We start from the raw sequence: 27,279 nt of genomic DNA, 5'->3' as shown, positions 1-27,279 counted from the left end.
ACAGCTGAGACACCAACTGCTTTATTTAATAATTACACAGAAAGAGGCAAGCCAGACTGTGCAAATACTGCCCTCTCCCCAAGCAGCTGGACTCTGCAGGTGCGCAGCATGAGGAGCACCAGCCACTGTTTAGAGGACCACCATTTCCCACGGAACACCAAGGTTACATCCGACAGTATGCCGTAGCCCAAGCATGCCATACCTGACCTCTCCCAAATTACCAGGAGATGCACCAGGGCGTTGAGCAGAGACTGCCCTTTTCAGCTCCTCTGCTCACTGGCACAGGATATCCAGAGCCAAGCAGCAGCAGGGAGGTATCCTGATTTCTAGTGGAAGGCAGGTAGGAATGCTGAACCATAGAGAATGCTCCCAGAGGACAGATACTGAAAGGAACTGTTGTGCCAAGGTGTGAACAGCTTTCCCATGGGAACAGAATGACAATTCTGCGTTTCTCGTCTCCACCCCCTCCTGACTCAGCAGTTGCAGAAACAAACCACAGCTCTTCTTATGGTTAGTTCCCTCTATTAAGACATCATGTAGTATAAATTTCAGCAGAAGACTCTGACAGAGCTTAATTTTTTCTGGGAACAGAGCAGGGAGACAACCCTCACCACCACCTATACACATTTCTTCCTTTTGATGGATCCACGAGTAAGGCTACTAGCACCCCATGTTCTGGCAGCTGGAGACTGCTGATACCCTGCAATAATTTTGCACAAATGGGATTTCTGACAGTCATAGATACAGCACTGTAGACTCCACACTGTCCAGTGCCAAGACTTGCTACTCTGTATTCACCATAAACGCCCTCTGTGCAGTAAAAAACATGTCTGGTTCAGCTGTTCATCAGTCGAGATTAATACTTCCCTGTTATGAGTTACAAAACAGCCAGTTTCTGCTCTTTGGGCTGAATTCCCCAGGCACCGACAGCAGCACACTTCACTTGGACTTCATTCATATATAAAAGTTTAACCTGATTTAGGGTTAAAGTGTTCCAATTTACAACATCAGCAATAAAGTACAAAGAGCCGTGCTGTTAAGACATACTGACTGAATTTGATCAAGCACTTCTGCTTATTCTCTGCACTTCCCAGCCTAAATATAAGCAAGTTTTAAACAAACAAATGTGCATTTACAGTACTAGACTTTCAGGCAGCTGCCCAGTCCCATCTCTGGCATGAGTCTGTGCATACATCTAGCCTCAGAAAAGCTTATTCCAGTAGCTTTCTGGGAGACTGCCAAGTGTAACTGCAAAGGGAAAAAATAGGTGAGCTAATCACATTCCTGTTCGTGAAAACAGAATTTCCTCCATCTCAGCAGAAGGCGGAAGGAAATACATTTGGCCAAGAAGACCCCAGTGATCTCTAAGCTGATGGTATTTGACAATAAAGGAATACTTGGAGTGGGAAAAACTGTGTGTAATTTGGGCACCAGCTGGGTGTAAGCACCTTCACATATTAACTGAGCCTACTGCAATCATATTTCTGTATTTCATGCTCCCAGGCTGGCAGCACTCAGTTCTGGACACACATCTCCAGTGCCTCCCTGGTCTCATGGCACAAGATTTCTGTGCAGACCCTCCATCCCATAACTCTGTTAGACCTTTGCTAAATGAAAGGGAATTGTACCTGATGTGGCTGCAGTTACAGACACAGACAGCAAAGCCAGCCAAGCATTTCTATCAAGTTATTCCTTTTCTCAACGCAACAGCCAGCTGAGTGTTCTGGAAGATGTTTTGGCACTAGTTTTAGCTGAATCATGTAGTAATATAAGCCACATCTGTTCCACACACATGATCTGGAAAGCATCTTTTCTTTAGCAATTTCACAGGAGGAGAAGGTAAAATTGGTAACAGCTTGGCTTGTGGCCTTGAGTGCGCAGCAGATCAAGGGAATCAGCGTTTCTAGTCCAGACTGCAAAAGGGAAATCAATCAAGTTTATTCTCCGTAACCCACTAAACCAGCTCAATTATTGCTAGAGACAGTGAGCAAATGCCTGCCAGGCTCCTCAACAGGGGAACTTCCAGAAACAAGTAAGACAAACTCTGTAAGACTATCAGCAGGGATTTTTGCTGAGATGCAAGGAGGAGCAATCATAAACCAAGCAACTGCCAAGAGTCCAGTCAATGGTTAAACCAACCCAATGGAATTGCAAGTCAACGAAGTAGTAGAAGGCACAGGACTACTTAAAATGCCTCTGCTACTTATATCCTAAAGACACCTTCAAAGCAAAGATCCCAGTTTTCCATTAATCTTTGCACAGACTTGAGTACTATAGGGCTCTGTCCCCAGTTGACAACTCCTAGATGTACCCACAACACATACCAAAAGCTTCCGTTTCAACATGAAATGCTAGTTTAAGTATTACTGCCCACCATTAACCTGACACTTGTGGGAAGGCTTTGCTGGACTTGTATCAGACGAAAGAGTGCTACCAGTTTATTCCCTGCCAAGACCTCACCAGATAGTGTGCGTGCCTCCCTGGCTGCAGCACCAGGAGCTACATGAAGATTTCTGTCAGCAGAACATTCTTCCAGGGCAGAAATATCGGGTAGCAAAGCCAGCATGTTGCCTGTTTTCTGAAGCCTGACATTTGGAAATCTGGCATGTACAGCCTCAGCTGTGGTAATCATAAGGTGTATACATCTCCTGACATCCAGAAGAAAAGACTAAGGGATGGAGGAACCCGAGCTCCTTGTACAATGCTCAGTACCACCAAGAACAGTACACCACTTCAGATGAGTGACTGAGCTCTCAGCTCTTCAAAAAGCAGATTAAAACTCCTTGCTGCATGGGGACAGAAAGAAAAACAAAGAATAAAGAGAGTGATTTAATAGCTTTGCTCACTCTCACTCCTCCTTTAAGAAAAGCTGCAGAGTTAAGTAGAGACTGACCGTAGCTTAAGTTTTGTCCTCATCAACCTTGGTTGCATGCTTTCAATACCAATGAAGACAAGAGTTAGAAGAAAAATAAAGTGAGAGCAGGCAGATAAGGGGATTTTGCAGTGATCAAACCAAGCATTGCTGTCTTATGCTGTCCTTGAAAAGGGAAGTGAGAGATCTTTTCAAAGAGTGCACTAGAAGTACAGAAGTGATACATCTAGGAGCATTTTAGGTTGCAAAGGCCACATTATGACCTGCATAATAATAATAATAAAAAATCATCCTTCCTTTTCTCTTGGGTGCTAAAAACTAAGCAAACTTGCAATAAAGGGTCAAATATTTAATATGATTTACTTCTCCTTCCTCAGCCACCATTTCAGTACCTCCTAGATCTAGTCTTCCCTCATGGCAAACTAGCACAAAGAAGGCTTTTTTTTACATATATAGTGCCAAGATACACAGAAAACTGAGCCAGTCTGGGCAGGAAACAAAATGTGCTGTAAACTGCTGTGGACAGTGATCAAAATTAGTTCAAGAAAGGTCTTGAAAACAAAAGGCAAGGGGGGAGCAAACACCTTTCTAGGCAATTAACAGGACGTACACAAGTGGTTTCAGAGTTAAGCTGCAAATGAGAATCTATAGTACCATTTTCAAGGTCAGCTCAAGGCAGCAAAATTTCACGTTAAGAAGACTGGTGACTTGGTCAGGCCCTCTGTTGTGTGCATCTGGCTTCTCAACTTTTCACTGCTGTGTGAGAAGACTTCAGTTCGTCTCACTACTCGGAAAAGTGCACTTTACAAAGCTACAAACCCATCAAGAAATGCAGGAAACACTGCTCCATTTGCTACGGATTTTCCTTAGGAAGAACCTTGTATAAATCAAGATGCTGGGGACAGCAAAAGCTGAATCACTTATTGAAGAAACACTATACACTACACTCATTTAGAAGAGGAAAAAGTCCAATCCCATCCTCAAAGACTACAGTGGAAAGAACTGCAACAGAGTATGTGTGAAAGGAGACAAACACTTTTCTGTTACAAATTGGAATTAAAACTAAAGCACTGGAAACCCCTGAACTCCCTCCCTGTTTCCAAATAAATCTTCCTCTTTTGAATGTCTACTGTTGCTAGTTCAAGATTCTTTATATAATGGGAGGGGATAGAAAGTAATTTTGTTTCTTCTTAAAAAAGTAAAAATAAAAATAAACGTCCCCCAAAGCCTCCAAACTTACCCTTTCTCCAGGAATTAGGAATTTGTACAAAGCATCCTTGACCTGACAAAATCACAGTTTAGAAGAATACTACACAGCAGCAAAGAAAAAGTGGACAAATAGTCTATATGTACATATGTCTTACGATACAGCGCCACGTACATACCATGATTCACAGTCAAATGTTTTCATAACTCAGCTTGTATATTCATATCCAACCAGTGCCCACCAATTAGCCATCCTTTCCAAATAGTTAAATACAAGAGTTGTTTATGGCTAAAGACAATTTCAAATATTTTCAAAATAGCACAATGCAACATTTGCAACACTGAAGCTAAACAAGGTATTAGTTTGCAAGTAATCCTGCTGGCCTAGGAGATAAGCATTCCTGAATTATTATAATTTTATTCTTGGAAAGAAAAAAGCTTTGCTTTTACAGAAAACAATCATCATGCAGTTTGGACATGGTGAGATCACACCTCCAGATGGATAGGGAAAAAGAGGGACAGATGATGGGATAGAGGGTGAAGCTTGAGTGCAAACCCAACCCTGCCTATGAAATGGAAACAACTGTTGTGCTTTCACCGCAGACTGATGCTGGACAAGTAAACATGCACCGCCTTGGTCTGTGCAGACAGATGCCCCCAGGGAAGATGAAGCCCTGTTGTGGCACAACATGCTTGTGGTATGTCAGTCTGGTGGCTCTGTCAGGTGTAAATGCTCTTTAGTGTTCACAGCACTTCACTACCAAGGGGACTGTAGTCTGGATTAGCACTGTGTACCTCTTTTAGGAACGCTTCTTGGCAATTATAGGTAAGGAAGATATGGGTGGTGGGAAAAACAGGTCATAAAAAGCCATGACTATTTAAATATAAAATAAAATGCAGCAAAGCATACTCAATGGCTACACTAAGTCCCTTAGGAATCATGAGACATCTCCTGACAGATCACTGGTAAGCACAGACTGTTTCTCCCTCCCTTAGACAGCTAACAGGACCCAGCCCTTCCCACCACTTAAAATTCAATACTGTAAGAAACAGCCGACTCTTCTGTACATCGGAAGCAATGGGGGAAGCGAACAAAGCTGCTTTACTTTCCTCTAATCTTTCTCCCTTGTGTGCCTGCACCAGATGGTGCCAAGCTGCAGGTTGGAGGGAGATAATAAACCCAGAGGAAAAAAAAATGGTAATATTAGGTTATAAAACAGCTGACCTTCAAATATGACGTCAGCTCCTGTTTAATTGATGGGACAGGTCCAGACAGACAGACGCATGCACACTGGGATGTCCATATTCAGCACCTTCCTTTCTAATATGGGAAGAAGCCATACGGCAGCGCTGTTAAAACGGTCTGTTCAGACTTTACAGGTGTGAGAATAAGCAGAGAAAAAGTCAGTCTCCATTTATCTTGCAACAGGCAGACCCACTTGGGGAAAGCATTCTTGCTTTGTTAAACCCCTGGTCCAGTATCACCAGTCTCTCTACTGATAATAGCCTGCCTCTCCCACTGTAAGCAAAGTGAAATAACCCCAGAGTTAGAGAGCACAGATCTTCCAGAAGAGGAAAATTATCAAATGAAAGATGGGTTTAAGCTTCTGGCTACTCTTGTCCAGAGCTTTGCTTCTAGCTGCCAGCACTGTAAACACTGCTATGAACAGTGATTTTAAACACAGTGTTGACTACTGGGGTTATCTTGCTTGGGTCAAGCATAAACTCGGGAAAACTCTGCCACAGCATACCGTAAAATTTTGCAGCCTTTTTTGATATGGTGATCTCAAACGTTTCCCACCAGCCTAGTGTTGGATGCCTATTTTGTATGATGTCTAGCTTTGGGATAAAGAAAGCAAAACACACTAAATAGTAGTCCCATTGATTAAAAGGCAAGTCCTGTGCTAGGCTACTGTGAGGAAGATGGAGCAGTGTGAAATGCATAGGCCTGAGAGTGGGAAGCCCTGGGTGGCTCTGCCTCCCCTGCAGACACATGCCACAGAAGGCACCTCCCTCCCCTTGGCAAGGAAGTCATCTCCTGCCCACCTGCCACAGCTGTCTTTGCAAGTAGCTGAAAAGGGCTTTAAAACTATTAAGTGGTTTGAAAAACATTAGGCTCTGGTTTAGTGCTTTTAGTGTTCTCCCGGCAAAGGTGACAGACAACAGCCTCAGCTAGAAAAGTGCGCATCTTATGTCACACTCAAGGAAGCAGCCTGCATTGTGCACTGAGTCACAGGGCTTTATGGCTATGTTTCGCCAGTCTCAAGGGAAATCTATACAGAGGCTCCCAGCAGCAAGGGACAAAGCCGCACTGAGTGACAACACTGAACAGTTCAGTATTTATTAGGCATGCACAGAAATAAAATAGCTTGCTGTAAGCAGCTCAGTGCTGAACCACTGAATTTCAGTTTTCTTGCTGCTTCAAAGATGCTTCGATCAGGGAAGAACAAAGCCAAGAGCAGAGCCACTCAATTACTGTGTCCCTGCAGAGTGTCTGCACCCAGACACCAATGCAAACATCTCTCATTCACATCACAGCCGTACCAGGTGTGCCTGCCTCTGCTCTCTAGAGCCAGACAGATGCCTGGACATTGGCCAGCACACAGGTCGCTCATCAAAATACTGCTTCCTTGTCCTGTGAACAGCCCTGTAACTTCTTGTTGTCCTTCTAAGGTTGCTGGCAGGAGAAATGCCTTCCTAAGAACTCAGAAATTTTACACGGAGCTTGGAACTGGGACAGCAGTGATTTAACATCTACCATTAAAAGTAGTTTAAAATTTAATGGTCAGAGCATAATAAATCCTATTCAGACATTTTCAGTTTGCGAGCCAGGCCATCAGCAGGGCAGAAATAGATTTGCTGCAAGGCAACCAGGAACAATTTCAAGTGTATTTTGTAGAGAACATAAGCCCTGGATTGTCTCACACCACAGCTTTACCCAGCACCTAGATGAGAAGACACAAAAAAGGACGTACTCAAGCAACCAATATTTGCCAGTTAAAATAGGTAGGACCAAGAAATGAGGAATAAGGCAGAACAATGCTGAACTGTAGCACAAAACTGGAGCATTATCCTCCTTGGTGCAGAACAGAATAGCAACAACTCTAAAAATTACCCTACATTTTCCTCCAGAATCAAACTGGGTTCTCACTTGGGTACAGGTTGCTTTTCATACTGCATTCCACATCTCAAATACCTCGAATCACCGCCTAGTTATCAAGCATGGCACTGAACACCTGCACCTGTAGGAACTCCCTGCTAAGAGAATTAGGATGGAACTCCAAGATGCACTGTTGGGATCTTCCAGAGAAGCTGGTTACATGGTTGTTCTGCCATGCCGAGGACACAAATTGCTTTGCCTTCCTTTGTCAAAGCAAACAGGAGTACCTTTCACCATCCACCAGAAGTAGAGATGGGGACTAGGGAGTGCATTCCTTCACCCCTTGTTACCATACCTGCTACAAAGCAAACCCAAGACTCAAACCACCTTGCTGTGCAAGACACACACATAGCAAAGACACACAGGACACAGAGCTGTGGACAAAGCCAAGCAGGCGGTGGGGCCTGTATGACCAACTTAGTTCCTAACTTCCTCCCATATAGGTCAACAGCAGACCTCCCACATCCTCCAACAGGAATAATTCAAGCAGCTGGAGGCTAAAGATGTGGCTGCTTCACCATGGAGGGGACATCAAAAGAGAGAGGTTTGCATCAGTGATACCGGTTCCATCTTCCCACAGACTTTCTCCTCTAACCTCCTTAGATCAATTGCCCCTGCAGCTTGGGGCAATACAACACTAACTACAGCCTCTTCGATATCCCAGTCACTGAAGTTTTAATGTCTTAAAACCAAAGGGATTGGGAGAGGGAATGGTGAAGAGTGAGGCTGAAGCTGTGCTGTGCCAGGGAAGAGAAGAGGCCTCTCTCCAGCTCTTTGATGTTGGCTCCTGCTGTTCTAATGGAATCTTACCCGGGAAAACAAATCTTTAGTTAAAAATACTGCAAACAATCACAATGGGGCTTTATCGTGGCAAAACCAACCCCATTGCACCTTCTAAAGCTTCTAAAGTTGAACACGGTGTAAGCAGCAGCAACCCCACACCGTGCTGAAGTCCACATTCCTAAAATTCCCCAGTGCACCAGGCATGCTCAGAGAAGGCAGCTTAGTGGCTCAGGGGTTATTAGCTGAGAGTTCAGGTTCACATGTGCCATGGGATGGAGGTCAGGGCACGGTTATGGCTCCTTATTTCTCTTGGACTTTCATTCGAAAATCTTCAAGCATTTTCAGCATAGCACCCTCGCTGTCCTCTCTCCACCAGCTGTTGCGCTAAGTGGTTTTTGCTTGCATTCCTCCAGTCCTTACAGCCCGGGGAAGTGCTGTAGATCTCTGGGGCTGGAGTGCAGGAGATCCACGCTGCAGCAGCCTCCTGGGAGGTCTCGTAAAACAGCAGCACACAGCTTCCACCCTACCCCCCTGATAACCGCTGCATCAGTGTGAGGGAGGAGAATAGTGTTAATGCAGCAGGAATCAACAAGCCTGCTTGTTTCTTATTCCAAATCGAAGACAAAGGTGGGGTTTGTTCAGCTAGGCAGTACAGCCAAGCCTTGCAAGGAAGGCAAGAAAAAACATGGGTATTTTTCATTCTGGTTTGAGCTGAGTCCCTTGAAACAGGATGGGGTTAGAAGTATTTTATAGGGAAAGTAAAAAATTGGAAATTCATCAGAAAAATACTTTTTTTTCTAAGTGCTCTACAACTGTCCAGTAACACTGCTCCTTTGGAGACAAATGGGGCTGGAAGGAGGGGACAAAACAGGGGGAAAAAATCTAATGCTTCAAGCTTCTTTCATCCTAACTTCAGAACAGGAAGGAGTCGCTAAACCTTTCTGAGTTTTAAAGCAGAAAAGAAATGGAAACAACCATTGGATTTGTGGGTATATGTTAGAAAAAATATGGCATACTAAAAGAGAAGAGTTGAAAGGCAGCAGGGAAGTCTGGACGTAAAAAAAATACAAGAGTGAAAGAAGGTCCCTAAATTCCCTATGCTTCCAGCATAGGAACACATATAGCAATTGGAGAAAATTAACTTGAAGATAGAGATTATTTCCTATTATTTGGTAAAAGTTATGTGACAAATCAGTTTGCTAGTCAAATCACACAACCTTTTTAATTTTTTTTAAGCTATTCATTTGCAGTGTTTAATAGCAACATTTTCAGCCTTAGACTCTGAGCTGTATTTGGCAGCTACAGTGCTAATAATAAACTGTTAAAATATCTTGCTCCTTTAGCTGACCAGCTCCCTTAAAATGTCTTGTGGCAGAAGCCAATGTGCTATTTGACCAGGAAATTAGTTGTCTTGGAGACATCTTCACATACAACAGCGGCTCAGTCAGTCACTTTGAGTGACGCCACCTAGCAATCTACACATTAACTTCAAACAGAAAATGAGGATATCAAAGCTACTGAAAGAGAAATCATCACCTGCAAGAAACACGCTGTTCTTCTCCCATGCACTGTTAGCTGATAGGAAAGCTGCAGTGAGATATGAGTTTTTATCTCAAAATGGGCTGCTACCTCCCTCTGTAATTAGGTCACTAAGACCCTAATGGTGTTCCTGTTCATACAATAATTTACACGAAAATTATAATCTACACTGTTCTTTCAGAATCAGTTTCAGGTCAAACCACAGACATCACTTCTAAAAAAGAAAGTTACCAAAAGGTTAAAAAAAGAGGCAATCCAGAACTGCCACCACCTAGTTATAACTAAACCTCACAGATTAAAAAGAGGGTTATAACTACAGAGCATGCAGCAGTTCTACAGCATGAGGCATCAGTTTACAAAGTCTACCAAACAGTTATTTCTAAGGTAAACCATTAAACCCAGGTTATATGATCTGATAAAAAAAAAGATGCTTACCTTCTAGTCACCCTAATGGAATGGTAAAAGGAGATGCTATTCCTGCAAATAAAAGTAGAACCAATCCTGCCCAGCTCAAAGATACAGACAGAGATGCATCAAACTCCCTCTCACCAGCTCTACACACATACACAAAATGCCAAAGCAGAAAGTGAGTCAAATACCAGCCAAATTAGATTAATGCCAATGCATGTATTACTATGCTACATGTTTGGGATACAGGACTATGAATAATGGGACATGACATCTTCAATCACCTTCAAAACACATCTCTTACATGGCAATAGGACGTGTGTTGTGGTTTCTCCTGCCCCAAAAGACAGATTGGTGCTCTAGCAGGTGCTGAATCAAGAAACACGGACCGAAGCCATCCACCAAGCATGCTCGGGTCTCTTCAGCGTATCGTCTGATGACGCAGCAATAGGCACAACTGACAAATGTTTATTCTCCTCAGCCTTGAAGTCCACCGGATATAGTGCTCCCCCAAGGCCTTATGCAAGCCCAGGAAGATGCACTTAATGCATCAACACCTTTGCTAATGCAGTAGCTTCTGAAACCACAAATCTGTTAACTGTGGGTCTGCATATTTGCAGCACAGAGCGTACAGGCAAGTCTCCTGCATAATTTTCTTAATAGTAACACATGTGATTTGGGAATAGTCCAATTCCTGTGCAAACAGGGGTACATACAAAGGCTTAAAAATGTCATGAAGAACGACACTGTCCCTGTAGAGAACATTCCTGCCAACAGCTCCAGTTAAGGGGAAAAAGAAAAGCCTTGTCCCAGCTGTAATGAAAGGTTCCCCTGGGCAGCAAGAAGAGTAGCTTCACTCACAGAGTATTTGCATCTCAGCTGAATTGGTTAATGTGTGTTGAACACTCTGAAAACTGTGAAGTGGTATATAAATGCTAAGGATTGTTATTTATTATTGTCTTGGTGCACAACAGCGGAAACTAGTGCCATTTACAGACGCAAATTAAGAACAACAGGAGGTCTATCAACATGCTGTGGGTCTGGGGATTTTGTTCATTTGTCTCCCCCACTTCGTCTCCCTCAGACAGAAATCTCTTCCATAGTACTCCTACCGTCCTCATGGAGCAGTGAAGCCTGTCACAGTGGAACAGCTCTGTGGGGAGGGGATGAGACATCCACCTGCACACCTAGGTTATACCACTTCTTAACAGCACTCTCCTACACTCCAGAGCACTGTCATCACTGCCCTTGACCAGCAAATATTTTCCATCTAAATTATTTGTTTGGTGCAAAGTAAGACAGAAAATAGAATAAAATAAAGGCACATAAATGTTTCAAGGTAAAGAAAGGGCTGGTTTAAAAAAGCTGAGAACTCAGAGTGACATACACTAGCACAATAGAGCGATTCATATACACAAGTGATGTCTTACAAGACTGGTCTCAGTATAAGAGCAGATTCTTAGACACCAGTTTCTTTACCTGCATTGTTAAGAAGCAGCTTAGATAAAAAGATGATTCTAAACTGCCTGTCTGCAGCTTGGGTGAAGACGTGAGAGGGATGGTCTAGTTTTTAAAGTAACCCAGAAGTGTTTCAGGAATCAGAATTTAGGTTTAAGAAGATCAAAAATAACTTTTTTTAAACTTTGATTTTCCAGACTAACTTGTCAATTAACTCTGCAGCTCTGATAATGTGCAAGTAGTTTTGCTGAGTGCTTACATAGCACATACGAATCCCTCCCCAAAATAATTACAATAACTGCACAGACGTAGTCATTCATTGATTTTATAAGGCTGTGTCAAAGTAGTTATTTTCAGTATAACATTGCTGCCTCAACTGCATGCTTTGCACATTCACAAAATTCACAGGATATTGGAAAAAATTGGGGGTACAGGGTCAAGCTTTTACAGACAACTTAGCATATAAAACAAGCCTCTGACAGATGCTCAGTCAAATTGTAATATCTCGTTTTTCTCAGTAATGCACTTATATTGTGCATTACAGCTTACATGTTGGAAAATAAAAGGCATTTAATTCAGAAGGTGCAGTTTGTTCAGAGACATGCTGCACTTGCAGAGACTTGCATTCCTCTTATTTTTCTCAAGTTACTGATTGCTTAGCACATGGTTGCCCTACTGTCTATGAAATACAGACATTTCAGGAACTCGAGCTTTGAGGGCCTAATATCAAGGGGCCAATATCAATACCTCTTCTGCCATTCAGCACACTGTATGCAACTTTCAAAAGGCAAATTTCAGAGACAGAAAGCAGCAGAGCCCCTGAGGTGTTGTTGCAGTGACATTCCCTCCTCTATTTGCAGAGCTGCAAATTGTTTTATGAACACCATTCAATCAAAAGTTTAAAATAAACAGCAGTTCACTGTCCATGCTGGAACAGAAGCAAGCTCTGCTGGTTGTGTCGCAAGAACTAATAACTGGAGAGTACAGCTATCCCTGTGTACAGATCTGCATCCATACCAAGGCTTCAGAATCATATATAACAAAGAGCAGTGGGTTTAGGCACCTCTGAATCAATATAACCACACCGCTCTGAATGCTGGCAAAGGAAGAAGTGTATTTAGAAGGAGATTAGGGTATTTCCCCCCTCCTCCCAGGACAAGCCTTATTTAATTTGAATGCAGTCAGTTAGCTCCTTTGTTTGCACTCAACTCCAGATTCCTCAATACACCAGGCAATCCTGTACAATCACATTCAAGAGTGGCAATGCACAAAAAAGTTTACAAGAATAGGTCTCAAAGTACCTACAAGAGCTTGCAAGCTCCTGCAAAATGCCCTCTAGAACAGGTTCCTGTCGCACCGAGCTAGGGACAGAGATTAGAGTTATCAGCTTTGACACTCAGCAGGAATGTGTCACAAAGGATTAAATCATTATATCATGAAGTGTCAGCAAACGCAGCTTTCCTGCTGTTCTACCACTAAGTTACACATTAATTAGTGAGGTACAAAACAAACATGAAATATCTCCAAGCATCTGCCTGTGGATCAGGCCCAGATAGAGCTATTAGCACAGGATTCCTTTCCAAGAGAAGAGCTGGTGATGCTTTGGGTGACTCCAAGAGATCCATTAAAATGCAAAGAGTAGAAGTGCTGAAGGGAAAAGCACAGAAGCTCATTGCAATGTTTGTCTTAGCATTTTTGATGCTTTCTCACAACTGCAGCACCTGATTTTCTAAACAAGGTCATGTACGCACCACTGAATAAAAACATCCTTCCTTGAGAGGTGTGGAGTAGTGTCATAAGATCCTGCAACATGAACAGGAGAGTTGGGATACAACATTTTAGAACAGATGAAGCACGTGGCCTAACAGATTATGCAGTAAAGGAAGAACCGACTTTGTTCATTATTTCTTGCAACTGCAAATGTCCTCTAGCTGCTCAGCAGTTCTGAACCGAATCATTCATGAACTTTGTCTGTCAGTGGGTGGAAGAAATTTGGCTTGGTCTGACTGCAAGCTACAGTAGAGAAGATCTAAGCAGACCAATGACATCTGACACATAAACCTCTATTTTTCATCTAAATCATGACCTTAGGTGTCATTGGACAAAAAAAAAAAAAAAAGATTCTCTGCCAATTCCTTATGGCTATCCCAGCAGGATTTCTAGCTTCAGCCATGTCTTGTATTTTTCCCTTGCTTTCTGTCCCAAACTGCTGCCTTCTCCTGCTTGGCACTGCCTGAATCTGCCAAATTACATCAGCATGCAGACTGTGGCCAGGATGCATTCTTCACACTAATTTTTCCTGATTTTGCTTTGGGATCCCTTCAGTATAAAATAAGATTACCTCCTAGAACTGCCTAACTAGGTCACGTTGTAATCTCTCTCTCAGAGTCTGAACTGTACTTGATCTCAAAGGCACTAGATCAACACCCACTGGCAGAGTTGCTATTTGCCCTCACTGATTAAATACTTTCTGAGGCTAGACTCTTACAAACAGACTTCCTTTTCCAGCTTCAGTTTCAGAGGGTTGCATGGTTAAACCATCCTACCATGAAGAGCAGCAGCACCACGATATTCCACTACTCTGGTACCACCCCACCTTTCACAGACTGATGAAGCACAGGAGATGAGGATGGCTTCTGGTAGTACCGAGCTCCCACCATGTATCGTTACATTCAGAAACTTGCGCAGGTCTGTGTAAATTTAAGGGCAGCTCAGAATGAAACATAGATCTAGGATGTCCTGACTCAGTGTTTTACCCACAGAGTGATTTTCTTAGGGTGAAATGGATGCCACCCACCTCCTGTTCTACAAGCTGAAGCCACCCAGTGCTATGCAGACTTCTGCCCAGCAGCCCTAAACATGAGTGGGTGGAAGTAGCTACCACTGCCGTTTCAAAGACATGAATATTATGAACCTTAAAGTAATTAATCACCCCCTCTCAGTAGTATGCAAATCGGACTTTCGACATCAGCATGCTCATAACAAAATGCATTAACAATCTTCTAATTAAATGCTTTAAATTAGATTAAAATCATACTGTCTGACAGGTGACATATAATACAGTAACAGGATTGTTGTAACTTCCTTAGCATCAAGTGTTTATTAAAAGCTCAAAAGTCAAATATGTTGGGGAGAAGGGAATCTATCTTCCTCACACTGAACGCTACAGACATGTTGATTCCGTTACAACCAGAAAGTCACTGAAACAGTGCTTTGAAAGAACTGCAGAAAGTTTATCTAATGCAGAAGTACATGATTCAGGGACCTGTCAGGTTGGCTGAAGTACTAAGGCACAGATTACTCCACTCAGTCCACAACAATTGCTATTTGCAAGAAAAGGGAATGCAACAGAATGGTAGAAATTAAAGCAAACAGTAGTTCTCTTCACTAAAGAGAACAAAATCCATAGCAACATCTGTCAATTGGAACATCAGCTGCTGCTGAAAGATTTATTTTGAATGTCTCATAAGCTGCCTTAGCAGTTATGCAGCAGTTGTATTAGCGAAAAAAGAAGCCAACCCTCCTATTTTTGTTAGTCAGACAGTAAGATAGGTTTGTGCTAACAGAAGTCATAAACTTTCACTGGATATAAAATTCATAATGAGGATGGAGAACCTGTGAAGCATGGTTGCAAGTTCTGATAAAGCTACAGTTCAGTCTCGTGAACTCACATCACACTAATAGTGATCAGAACAAGACTTGGGCAAATAACTTGAGACATCCACCTCAAGCTCATTTTTCAGCTCTTTTATCCTTGCTCCCATGCAGGCACACTCCTCTTTTCTCCATAAGGGATGTTCTGTGAGTACAACATCCAAAGCTGCCTTCTGTTCTAGCTCCCATGATAGGTCCCCTGCTTTTCCAGGGCAAAAAGCAGGCCAGATACCCTTCTTTGCTTCCCCAGAACTCCATCTACACTACTACTTGTTTCAAACCCCAAAGATAGGCAAAATTAAAGAAAGTCTAAATGTAATACAGTGTTGTGCAGAAGAATGGACTGTTACTCTCTAAGGAATTGTGTCTCCTCGTTCAGAGGACAGCAAGCAAAGCTACTGATGGGCAGAATTAACAGTTTTCTTCTAGGATAAGGAACTTAACCCATCCCAGCTGTAAGTTGCTAAGGGAAAACCTAGCTCAGAAGGTATGTCACCCTACATAATACATTCAAGTTTAACCCTCTCTTTTCATAGGAAATGAGCTACAGCACTTGCTTCTCAAGTTAAGTTTCATATACTAGCATCACTCAGCCGTAGGTAATGGACTCAATGGTGGGTCATTTTTCTTAAAGAGAGTTGAGAGGTCTATACCAGAGCCTCCACCCGCAGCTGCCACCGCAGGGTCTCACACAGGCATGCCTGGAAGTAGACTTGTCAGCTCAATCACTGTTCACAGTGTCATGCTGAAGCAGCCCTTACAACTGAAGCCTCCTCAACTGGAGGTGAGAGCTAATCTCTTGGCCTTAAACCCATTTCTTCCTGGCACTTTCTCACCTAACCAATCTTGCAGAGTACAAACAGATAGGGACTGACCTGGACAGAGAAGGAAACAGGGAAACAGACAGGGAAGGGTTTCAGATATGCCTGGGGAAACCATCTTTGCAGCAAAAGGACTGGGACATAAACAGGGGCAAGACTGTACGTGTCAAGGCCCAAGAAAACATGCAAAAGTTTTAGCTGTAGAGAAGATGGTTAAAGCCATCAGGAACCTGGCAGTTGTCAAATAAAATTAAGGACAATCCCAACTTTCAAAAAAATTTGCACAGCTTGAAGATTCCCTTTGAGCAGTCCAGGCAGGACTATCACATTCCAAGTCTCCTCTGGACTGGACTCTGCCCATGGGCTGCTCTGGGTATCTGAGTACACATCCGTCTTATAAATTACCAAAGCTATAATAAAACATGTCCTCTAGACTTCCTGAGTAATGCTGTATTTGTTTTTAATTTAGCTTCATCTATAAAAATAGCCAGCTGCCTAAAAGAAAGTTGAACAACTGGTTTCTGACTAAATTGCTCCAAATGTGTTAACATTCAAGCAAAGTCATGTGGAAGAAAAAAGGAAAAGTCAAAAACCCAATAACTCATGTATCCTGGTTACCATCCTCCACTATAATTATAAAATTGCCCTTAAAACATAATTGCATAATTGGGCTTGGCAAGTATTCACCCAAATCTTTTACAAATATTTCCACAGACTGAAGGAACAGGCAGTGGGCAGTCTGACAAGCCTGCCATGAGAATTTGTGCCCTTAGGACATGTTCCTAGCTATTATACTAAATACTTTGCATCACAGTCTAATGTTTCAAAACACTAGTTGAGCAAATTAAGTACCAGCATCTTAAAACAAATTGAGAGAAAGATTTTTAAGCTGTTTTCACCGGGCACACACATGGAGCAGTAATCCCTTTGAACAAAGAGACAGAGGAGGGTACGGATCCTTTTTAACTAGTTACACAGACAGAATCCCCAGTCAGATGGAATCGGTTGACTTATGATAACTATAACCAAACAGAAGCTACCAATTCCTTGCTAGGGTTACTTTACCAGCCTAGCCCCTTGTCCCTTAAGAAAAAAAACAACACAAAACCTCCACAATCCCAAATGCAAATACAAAAACATGTGGCCTGCAGGGAGAGGAGACCCAACAGAAGCCAGAAATGAAATCTGCAATACAGTAAGGTTGTTTTTAACAGCTGTGCATTATGCATTCAACAGCACAGGGAATGCCAGCAGGGAGCTTTTATTAACATAGGCCTCAGAGTACAGTGTGCTCCTATCATGATTGGCCTCTCTTGAGAAAAGGCACACACACACAAAAGACTTAACCCTAGAGAGATCACTCCAATCCTGTTGCTATTTCATCAGCTCAACACCACAACAGAAACCAGAGAATTTCCGTCATGTATCATAGACAAACAGGTAACACTTCTAACAATGCCTTACACCTAATCTACAACAGAAGTTTCATCAGCAAGTCAGCAAGTTATGCCAGGTAGGGAAAGGGAGAAAAAAACGCCGCACAAACCAACAGAAGAGTCACACTATGGACACTGCTCTGCTACAGCAGACCTTGGGCACAGGGGATGAACGTAATATGCTTCTCTTGTTGAAGATGCTAATAAAAGCAAGCTCTTGTCAGGACACCTGTGTTCTCAGCACAGCAATCTGCACCTCCACTGCACATATTTCAGGAGCCCGTCAGTCCAAGGAACAGCTGGAAGCCTTGCTACAGATGCAGGGGCCCAGCAGGGTAACTCACTCCATTTGGGAAGCCGGTATTGGCAGCAGAAATCTTTTGCCGATGCCAGCTCTGCCTCTGCTACGAGACTCACCTCTATCACAAACACTTGCCAGCACCAGACACCAGACAGAAGGGAAATGCTCTCAGAACAAGCTCACCACCCCTCCTGTATCAGGTGCTGATACAAGCTCTCTAGAGGTCTTGTCAACAGCTCAAAGCGGCAGCTGGCTACAGATCCTCAAAGTGTGGTCTGTCCCAGTGGGCAGCTCCCACAGAAGTGAGATGCAACCACTGAACTGACAAAAAGACACACTAGAGGCCTTAAAAACAAAAAGAAGGCCACCTTAGCACCAATCTAAACCAGTCCTTCCCCTGACTTGTGGGGGGGTGGGGGGGGCAAGGGCAATGAATGAGAGGAAAGGCAACAGCATGAAATGTCCTCAGAATCCCTCTTCTAACTCTACAGAGAAGAAAAAGTCTCATGATAAGAAAAGGAAACAAAATACCAACCTGAAGAGCTTGAAAACTGCTCTAGAGGACTGAACACCAATGTGTGCCTGGAGTGGAGGAAATAGGTCTGTATAGCCTGTATCTATTCCTGCCTCCACTCTTTTCTCTTCTCTTGTTAAGAAGTAAAACACAAGTCAGTATACCTAACAACATGAGCTGACTTGAAGAAAAAATAGCTCTAGAAATTTCAAGGAGTTATTTAATATGCAATGTTATAGTTCCCATTAACATCATATATTTTTTAAGCCTAGCACATCTATGCATTACAACACATTTCTACTTAGGTGCTGAACAGAAAGAGACAGGTAGTGCTTATTAAAGAAGTTTCCTGGAAGTACCTGTACTGCAGGAACAATACGTATAAGACAACATAGGTCAGGTAGCCCTAAAAGGTTTTTAATAGGAGTGCTATGCACCTCTCATCACAACAGCAGCAAGTGCTTTAAAAATCAAAATATCATTGACTATAATATCATCACTTGATAAAAATACTCCTTTATCGCTCTTTGAGCACAAAAATACCCCAAACCCAAGTAACAAGGAGAGTAAGCAATTAGCTCCTTTCACAACTGGCAAGCAGACTTGGTCTCTCAGTCACTCCCAGCCAGCCCACTGCCCAGAACACAAGACTTCTTTCCATTTTTTCTTGATTAATACAGCCTTCCCCTCCTTTGAGGCCCTGTTATACCTGTGTCAAAGAGACAACTAATTAATCCGGACAGTTCAGTGTGAGTATAGGAAAGTACTCAGCAAATACTCAGAAAATACTCAGCAAAGGCACCAAAAGACACCTGTTGTTTCAAAGTAGGGTTCTAGCAAGAACATATGGTCTTGGTGACTATGAATGGGATGCCCAGGAATTGCCTACATTCAGAAAATACTTCCCCTACCAGATAGGTAGGTCATTTGCAGTCCTATTCTAATGTTTGGGGCACAAGATTTTGACAAAGGCATGACAAGCAGTACCTCTCCCTAATTTTATCATAGCCCAATACTTGAGATGTTCCAGAGTTCAGTTGCTAATAGCCAGGGCAAGAAAACACAGATGAAAGAATTAATATAAATAGAAACCAAAGATCTGACCTAGAGGGCAAGCCGTGCAGCGTACAAACATCTGAGAATCTGCACAGTCTCCTATCATTCAGCCACCAATTACACACACCAATGTAATTAAATCAGGAAAGCTACGTTTAATTTTCCTATCATCACCCGATGAGATAAGAGCAGTACGTATGGGAGGGATCAGGCACAGGGGAAAGAGCTATTTATTAATAAGTTAAATCCTTTTAGATTTAAGAGCCTTTCTGGCTAAGAAGGGTCTGGATCTACAAACACAACTTCCATGTCTAATGCAGACAAATCAGACCTCCATTTCAGCCCTGGGCTTGGTCCTCAAGTCTCTTCTTTTATTCAGAAACAAGTCTCATTGGAAAGTGCCAGGTGTAACTTAAAACAAATATAGCTTTTGTTTAAATTCCATTTTTAGCCTGTACATTTAAAATTGAAGAACGCTCATCTCTGAGCCATTATATTAACAAAGACAGCCAGTTTAATTTACATTATTTCTAAACAGCCTAAGGCTGCCTGTTTTCACGAACAGCAAGGCATTAGGGTGCATTTGCAAAAATACAAGGCATGCTCCAGCCTGTTCTGTATTTCTATTGCCTTCTCCCACAGGAGGCAGGAAGAAATGCTGTGGTCCCTGTCCCCTGCAAAGACTAGTAATGCTTAAACAGGATCATACAAAGCTTTCTCTGCTTGCTAGCCACACACCCAGAACTGCTGTTCTGGCTGTTTTCTCTCCACTCTTCTTTGCTTCATCCCATCCAGCCCTGCTTCCTCAGCCAGTTATTTAAAGCCCTGATTGAAAAATGTATCAGATCATAATAGTGGATGACTTCCACAGGATCAGGTTTTCAATAACAAAAATCCTACAGGCTTTGATGCAACTATGGCTTCATCACTTCATTTTTTTTTTAAACAGGAAGGGAAAAATATTTATAACAGCAACTATAAATATACATGCTACTGACTTTTCAACTTGTTGTCCTTGCTCTCAAGCTAAATTTAGTCTGCTATATCCTGTCCAGCCGTCGGTGAAAAAGCAACACACACACAAAATTGTGCAAATCCTACAGCAGGCAATTATACTTATCCAGATACCTTACAAGATAATGAGCTGGACAGGTAGATTCTCATTTAGTGAGTGTAGGTATGTTCATGGCTATAAAGGTTGTCTATTACAATGATTACCCCCAATGCAGAAAATAATTATTATTGCCATAGGATAGCTCTGTGCTTCTAAATGAGAAAAGCCATGCAGGTTATTCACAGTGTACATGTAGACCATACACTAGGTTTGTGCCAAATACGCTTTCAAGGGTGTATGTGCACCTCTGAGCTACAAAGAGCCATCCACCGGCCACACCTGCTGTTTACCCATGTTCGTATTTTACGTGCAAAAATGTTTGAGATACTGATTCAAACTTGGATGACTGATTTCCAGGTCCGACCTACATGTTAAAGAGCATCCTTTCGTACCCTGAAGGCTCTCATTCCTGTGAGTGATTTCTTAGTCGAAACAAGGTAAATATTTACCAGGAACTTACTACCTGGAGAATCGGAGCTGTTAGTCATTCCACTGTTAATCTTAAGAATCCTTAGTCATGCCAGAGCCCAGGTGATTTCTGCAAGGGCCGACACATGTTCCACCCTGGCTTAAGGATCCCTGCCCGCGATTCAAAGTTTCACGCAGATGTGGACTCCCCCGCCACAATCTCACTTGCTCCACTCGCAGCAAGTTTTGCAACCCAAGCAAGAAACGCAGTGGATGCTCCTGTACGAGCATGAGCCCGTCTAATAACCAAACTAAGCGGTCCAGAAAAGTCTGTTTCCTAAAGCCTTGAGAGTTGGGGGCGGGGGGGATAACAAGAAAGGGGCTCGCCTCGCCCTGCTGGCTCGGCGTGTCTCTGGGGCACCGGCCAGCTCTGCGACCCAGCCTTTCCTCTGGGCTTATCCGTACAGCGCTGCTAAAGGCCAGGTGGATAGGACAGGGAAAAACAGTTTCCTGGGGATGAGACCCGCCCTGCGGCCGGGGACCCCCCAGCTCGGCGCGCCCGGGAAAGGGTCCGCCGGTGCCGCCCCGCCGGGCAGCCCCGAACCCTGCCCCGGGTCCCCGGCCGGCATCGGCATCGCGGCTGCCCCCGCCCCGCGCGGTCCCTGCCCTACCCAGCATGGAGAAGATGAAGTCCTTCGCCGTGTGGATCTCCAGGGCTCGCTGGTCGTCGTACTCCCTCTGGTCGTGTTTGGTGAATTCCTGGATGAGTTTATTCAATTCCTCCACCCTGGCTCCCGATCGGAAATCCAGCTCCGGGAAGGGAGGCTTGCTGGTGGTGCCAGCGGACCCTGCCTTGCTGGCGAGAGGCGCCGCCATCTTCATGCAAAAAAAAAAAAAAAAAAAAAAAAAAAAAAAAGGCAAGAAAGGGGAGGGGGGGGGAAGGAGGGTTTGCAATGTTGCAATGGTAGAACGCAAGCGGCGCCGCAGCGCAGCGCAAAGCCGGGGCGCGGGGGTGCCTGCGCGGCGCGGGGCGGAGCGGGCCCGGCAGGCGCGGAGCGGCGCCGGCCGCCGCGATCAACAAGCGGCCGCGCTGGCTGAGCCCCCGCCCGGGCACCGCGGAGCCGCCCGCCCGCCGCCGCGCCGGGGGGCCGGGCCGGAGCGGAGCCCGGCGGCGCCGGGGCCGCCTGCTGCCGGGGCCGGGGGGCGCGGGGGGGCTCGCTCCTCCGCCGGCGTCACGGCGGGCGGGTGCTGCGGCGGGAGCCGGACCCCTGGCTCAGGATAAAATCTCCCCTTTTTTCCTTTTTAAATTAAAATTTAAACTTGAGCAAAAGCCTTGTCCTGCAAGTGGATTAATGACCGGCTGGGAGCTCTGCTCCTCCCACATGTTATGTGTTTATTCCTTTATTGCTCCGTAAGACGTCCTAAAGATTAGGGGGTTTATATATATGAAGTATATCTATTGTAGGTCTTGGAAGCAATGACCAAGATAAAGTATCCTCACTGCTGCACTTGAGACCAACCCTGCCTAGAAGCGCTCCTGGGAGCTACATAGACAAAGGGTAGGAGGGGAAATGGGATCTCAGAAGACTTTGCCTGAGGTCAAGCTGCCTGTGGCAGGCAGCCCAATCCATTTGCCCACCTTCAAGACTATGTGCTTTTCTTCTGTATGTATTTTTAATGCCTTCTAACTTTTCAGCCCGGAATGGTTTTCTCCCTTTAGCCTGATCTTCTGTGCCTTGTCCCATCATTGAACAGATGTCTTGTCTTCCTGCCCAGGGAGCATACAAATATATCACGTTAGCCTCCTACAGGGCGTTTCAGGTGCTGTGGCACCGATGCAAACTCCTTGGATGTGTACTATCCTCTCAAGATTCTTGGCAGGAAACAAAGCTTTCAGCTCAGTCCCAGACTATGGTAAAATGTGTCTACCAAAATCAGGCAATTCAGAGAAAAAACAGGAAGGTGAAACTAAGCTTAGTGTGAGGAGATACAGGCTGGTTTCCCTGATGCATAGTAAACACAGATGCTAGTGTTTAGACCTGAGCTCAGGGCTTTGGCTTGGTTCCTCTGGACCACTAATCTTGATCAGAAATGGGAATTCAGCACTTCTTCCAGCAGGACCGTATCTGAAACAAGAATGAAAATCAAGGGTAGATTTGGAGCCTGTAACAGAAACCACAGCCTATTCAGAGAACAGCCAACGCCTCTGGCTTTGTCCTGTAACTACTTACACAGCTTTTGAGGGCACTGAAATGCTCATTATTTAAGAAATTATGTCCCAAAGGTAAAGGTAGGAGTGTGTGCGTGTGCATGCACATGCCCTCCGCTGTGTATACATGCCCTGTTGTGTTCAGACACTGCTCACAGCCTACTCTGAAAGACATCGACTTCATTCACTGTCTGAGCGAGCCTCGGTGAGCAGCTGCATTGTCGCATGAACCATTGACCAAGCACCTTTCCTTCATCTGCCTTCCCAGCAAAGCCTACAAATAAAAACAATTAACTGATAGCATTAACATAATGCAGGATCTGACTTGCAGAAGAGCAATTGGCAGTGCTCAGTGTGGGTGGCCTGCCCCGCAGGATTAGCTCTGCTAACCTGGCTCAGCCCGTGCCCTCCCATGCTAGCCTGCTGTGGTTACTGCACGACCGAGCTCTCGGGACCTCCTGCCCCTCCGGGCGTTGGATAGCCCTGTTGCCGCTTCTCTGCAGTGTGTTTGTCGGGGGTGACAATCTCATACAGGCGGACAGCTCCCTCTTGTGATAACACTGCTCCCACAGAAGTCACAGCACCTCCTGAACCCCGAACTGCTTCAAGACCTTCTGGTTTGTGGTTTGCCCTGTCCGTCCTCTGAACATCCTGCTTGCCTGCCATAACCATTTCTAGTTGTATGGGTATCCTTGTTTCGCTTTTGTGTGGTGCAAACTTTTAGCAGCTATGCATCACTGGCACCACTTGGTGAAGTAGCTGAGCCTTTTGATACCAGCTATGCTTTTCATCCCCAACCCCCTTGCCTCATCTTTTTCAAGCTGATGTTCTCCACAGGATTCATGAGCTGTGTAGCCTTCTTTCCTAACCATATCTTATTTGCTGCATCATACTTCAGTACTAGGACTTTCAGTAGTTTCTTCATGAGCATTTTGTCTCAGATTCTGTCTTTCAGTGGGTCTCCAAATGATCGCACTGACTCTCCACCCACATCAATCACAGACTTATATTATCATTTTCCCCCTTCTTCATTTAAAATGTTTAAATCTCATTCAGTAACAACATCCTAGCTCGCTTTGATTGCCTGAATTCACTAAACACCTATTGGAAACATAAAGTGCTTTAGAAACAGCTGATGCCAGGAGCAATAGAGATTTCAGTTTGATTGCCTTTTTGCACCTCAGCTTGAAGTTATAGTCACCTTCATGTTTGCAGAAAGTTTCCATTAGATCAGGGTGTTAACTGCTCCATGCTACTTGCCCATCTGGAGTTTGTTTTATTCCTGGTACCATGCATTATTCAGAAATTGCTCAGAACCAAAGAATGTGCTTCATTTAGTGTCTGAACTCAGACCAACGGTGTTCACCAAAAGCAGCGTCAAACAAGCAGTTTTAATTTTCTTCAAGAGTCTCTGACAGATACTACACCTCTCTGCCTCTCTTCAGTGCTAAGAAAAATTCTCCTTCATGAAAAGCAGTTGTACTTGCAAAAGAAGGAGCCTTTTTGCCACCTTCTCTGGAAGCCTTTGAATGGGCTTGGGTCCCCCAGTGGCAAGTAGGATCTGCCACGCTATCATATGCTTGTTAATACCCTTGAAACTGCATCAGCTTGCAATTTTACCTCATCGCATCAGTGCAATTTAAGATCTCTGAATAAATACACAGTTAATTCAAGTCTTACATAAATCAAGCACTAGGGATTACTTGAGCAAATAAATGAGAATGAGATTGCAAGTATAGTTGGCCACGAGTTTTTCTACCAATCTTTTTTCTTTCTGAAATGGAACTTTCTGGGGAAATATTGCAGCATCCCCAAAGCTCCTCCTGTGAGCATTATTTAGGGCCCAGAAAGAATCTATGGCCTCTGCCATGCTGGTCCCAAGACTTACCAGTGAGGACATTCACCTTATTTGAGACAGGGATTGAACACCCTGACAGCTAAACTGTTTCTCACTTGCACTTGGATCTGTGCCTTCCCTCTCACGTGCACTCATCTTTTCTCCCATATGTCTTCTCTTCCCTTCAAAGCATCTTCCTCTTTTTCTCCTGCAAAATAGACTTCCTCTTCTTTCTCCTGCAGAACAGATATCCTCTTTTCTGCTCAGCGCCACTTCCAGCATTTAGAAATAGAACAGGCCACAGAGAAATGAAGTGAAAGGAAAGAAATAACTGTTCTCACTTCTGTAGAATGACCTGAGACCTCAAAATGCTTTTCACGCTTGAATAGGCTGTCTCAAAAAAATGCTGGATAGCAAGTGGTATTAATACCACCATCCTAAGACTGGCAAAACAGTTCTGCAGTAACTATGAAGAGCAATTGACCAGGAATACCAAGGGAGAAAGATTAGGCATCCCAGGGCCTGATGCGAGCAGCATCTCATTTAGGTGCTGCAGGCTGGTAGAGGGAATTAATTGGAACAAGATCCAGAAATAAGACGGAGCCTCAGATACATCATCTTAGGATATTTCACTGCAGCTGGTAATTAGAGTGTGACGCAGAATGAGCTAGACTGATCCCTCATTTCATAGAAATTGTACCCAGATTTTCTGAGGCTAAAAGTAGACTCAAGAAACATCATCCTTATCTGTACTTAGCACCAAAGCAGCTGTAGCTCAAAGCTTCACGTGGCAAGGGGCTTCACCAGGAACAAAATTACTGACTGGAAGAGCTCTATTTTTCCAATCTGGTGGTTGCAACTTCTGCTTCATATTATTGTGGTACCTTCTAAGCTGTTGAAGGGTCCTTTGTGCCTTGTGTTGCAGAAAGTTGGTCCTGGCCTATAGAACAGCCTGTCTGCACAGATAAGAGGGGTGACACAGAGCAGGGAAGTGAGCTGTGCACAGGGAGGGAAGTAGATCAGCAGCAGACCAAGGATCCTGCTGTGCCATCCTCGTCCCTCTCACTGGCTCTGCACCCAACCCTGCTCTTCCCACTGATAGCTGAACCCCAGCCAAGATTCCCTTCTACTCCCTGTTCTCCTCCCTGCAGCCTTTCTCTGTATGGCCTTAATTCCCAGATCTGTGACATTCCCAGGAGGAAGGAGCCTAGAGTAGCACCAAAGCTGGTTTCACATTTATCAGGACCTCACTTTGATTAGGCTGCCCTGGTGATCTCCTGATGTACTTCAGCTGCTTCACTGCTCCTCAGATCTTTCCCTCCACTAGCAGTCCCTAGTCTGGTTCTGGAGTGGGGCATTTTTGGACTCCCAGACAAGACTGGAATGTCACATCGTGCTACAATGCCACTAAAGCACTCCTTGTGCTTCTCTGTGCCAGGGGTTCCCCTCATCCTGGTGCCAGAAACTTTGCCTGTGTTTCACACACCCCAAGAATATCTTCAAAATAGCAGTTACAAGTAGCAGTCTTCAGGCTCCACACAGCTGGGATTGGCCAAGGCCAAGTCTAGTGCAGACTCAGGGAAAAGAGAGTCTTTCAGATGAAGTTTGGACCCATGCTCTCTCCCTGGCACTGCTAGTCAAGTTGCATGCTTCAAAGGGGCAAGATTTGAAGGAACTACAGTGAACATAAAGTCACACACCCCCACCAGAGCACTCCCAGACTCTGGAGATATTGAACTGGCAAGGACTTAGGCGCTTGCTCTGTACCCAGGGCTCCCCTTGCCTTCCCCAATTAATAGAGGAAAGCCAGTTCCATTCTGGCCCGTGGATCCCATTGATTTCACCACCTGTAGCTGTCTCCACATGGGACATATGTGGTACCAGCTGTGAAATTTTCCATCCAAAGCAGCATGTATTATATTCAACTCTGTCCCTCTCCAAACACCTAGTATGTCCCAGATATTTCCCAGAGACCATGAGAAGCTCTTCCTGCCCTTTTCCCTCCTCCAGTCACCACAGACTTTGTCTAAGTTAGTGTCTGTAAGTAAAAATCTGGGTGATTTACAGGCACAATTTCCATATGCAAAGGATTATGACAGGTGAATAGCACCCAGCACACACCACAATCCTGAGACAGTTTTAAAAAGGGGTGTGTTGCCTCCTTGACAGACTTAAACTTTTTCTCCAGATTAAAAAAAATAATAATAATAAAATGCCTCCCCCTGTGAAAAGTTGTGATCTCCTACGTCCTGTCAGCAGAACACAGCATCAAGCTATCCACATGGCAGTGGAGCTGTGCTCATTAAAATCTTTTGAAACAGTGGCATTGCATCTGTCATAGCCAGCCTCAAAGTACCCATACTCAGGATGCTTAAAATGTTTTCTGAAAGAATAGCAGATGCTTAGTGCATATCCCAAGCTAGAAATATATCTAGCTTGTATATCCACCAAGGCTTTTGAAGTAAGTTTCTAAGCAGCAGACTGCTGATTCTCAACCAGCTTC

At 44.2% G+C, this 27,279-nt stretch overlaps 1 protein-coding gene across 1 annotated transcript in view; it reads right to left on the bottom strand.

The window, feature by feature from the left end:
* The window catches only part of MB21D2 (Mab-21 domain containing 2), a 62,647-nt gene extending 41,028 nt beyond the window's left edge, over positions 1–21,619 (bottom strand). The window contains exon 1 of the mRNA XM_037407419.1: positions 21,402–21,619. Within this exon, the coding sequence (XP_037263316.1) occupies positions 21,402–21,612 (211 nt within the window). The 5' untranslated portion in view covers positions 21,613–21,619. The remainder of the gene's footprint in view (positions 1–21,401) is intronic.
* Positions 21,620–27,279: the final 5,660 nt, after the last annotated feature.

The sequence above is a fragment of the Falco rusticolus genome, chromosome 13, assembly GCF_015220075.1.
Source record: "Falco rusticolus isolate bFalRus1 chromosome 13, bFalRus1.pri, whole genome shotgun sequence".
Classification (NCBI taxonomy): Eukaryota; Metazoa; Chordata; class Aves; order Falconiformes; family Falconidae; genus Falco; species Falco rusticolus.
Note: the sequence above shows the minus strand (reverse complement) of the source record. Positions and strands in the feature narration are given on the sequence as shown.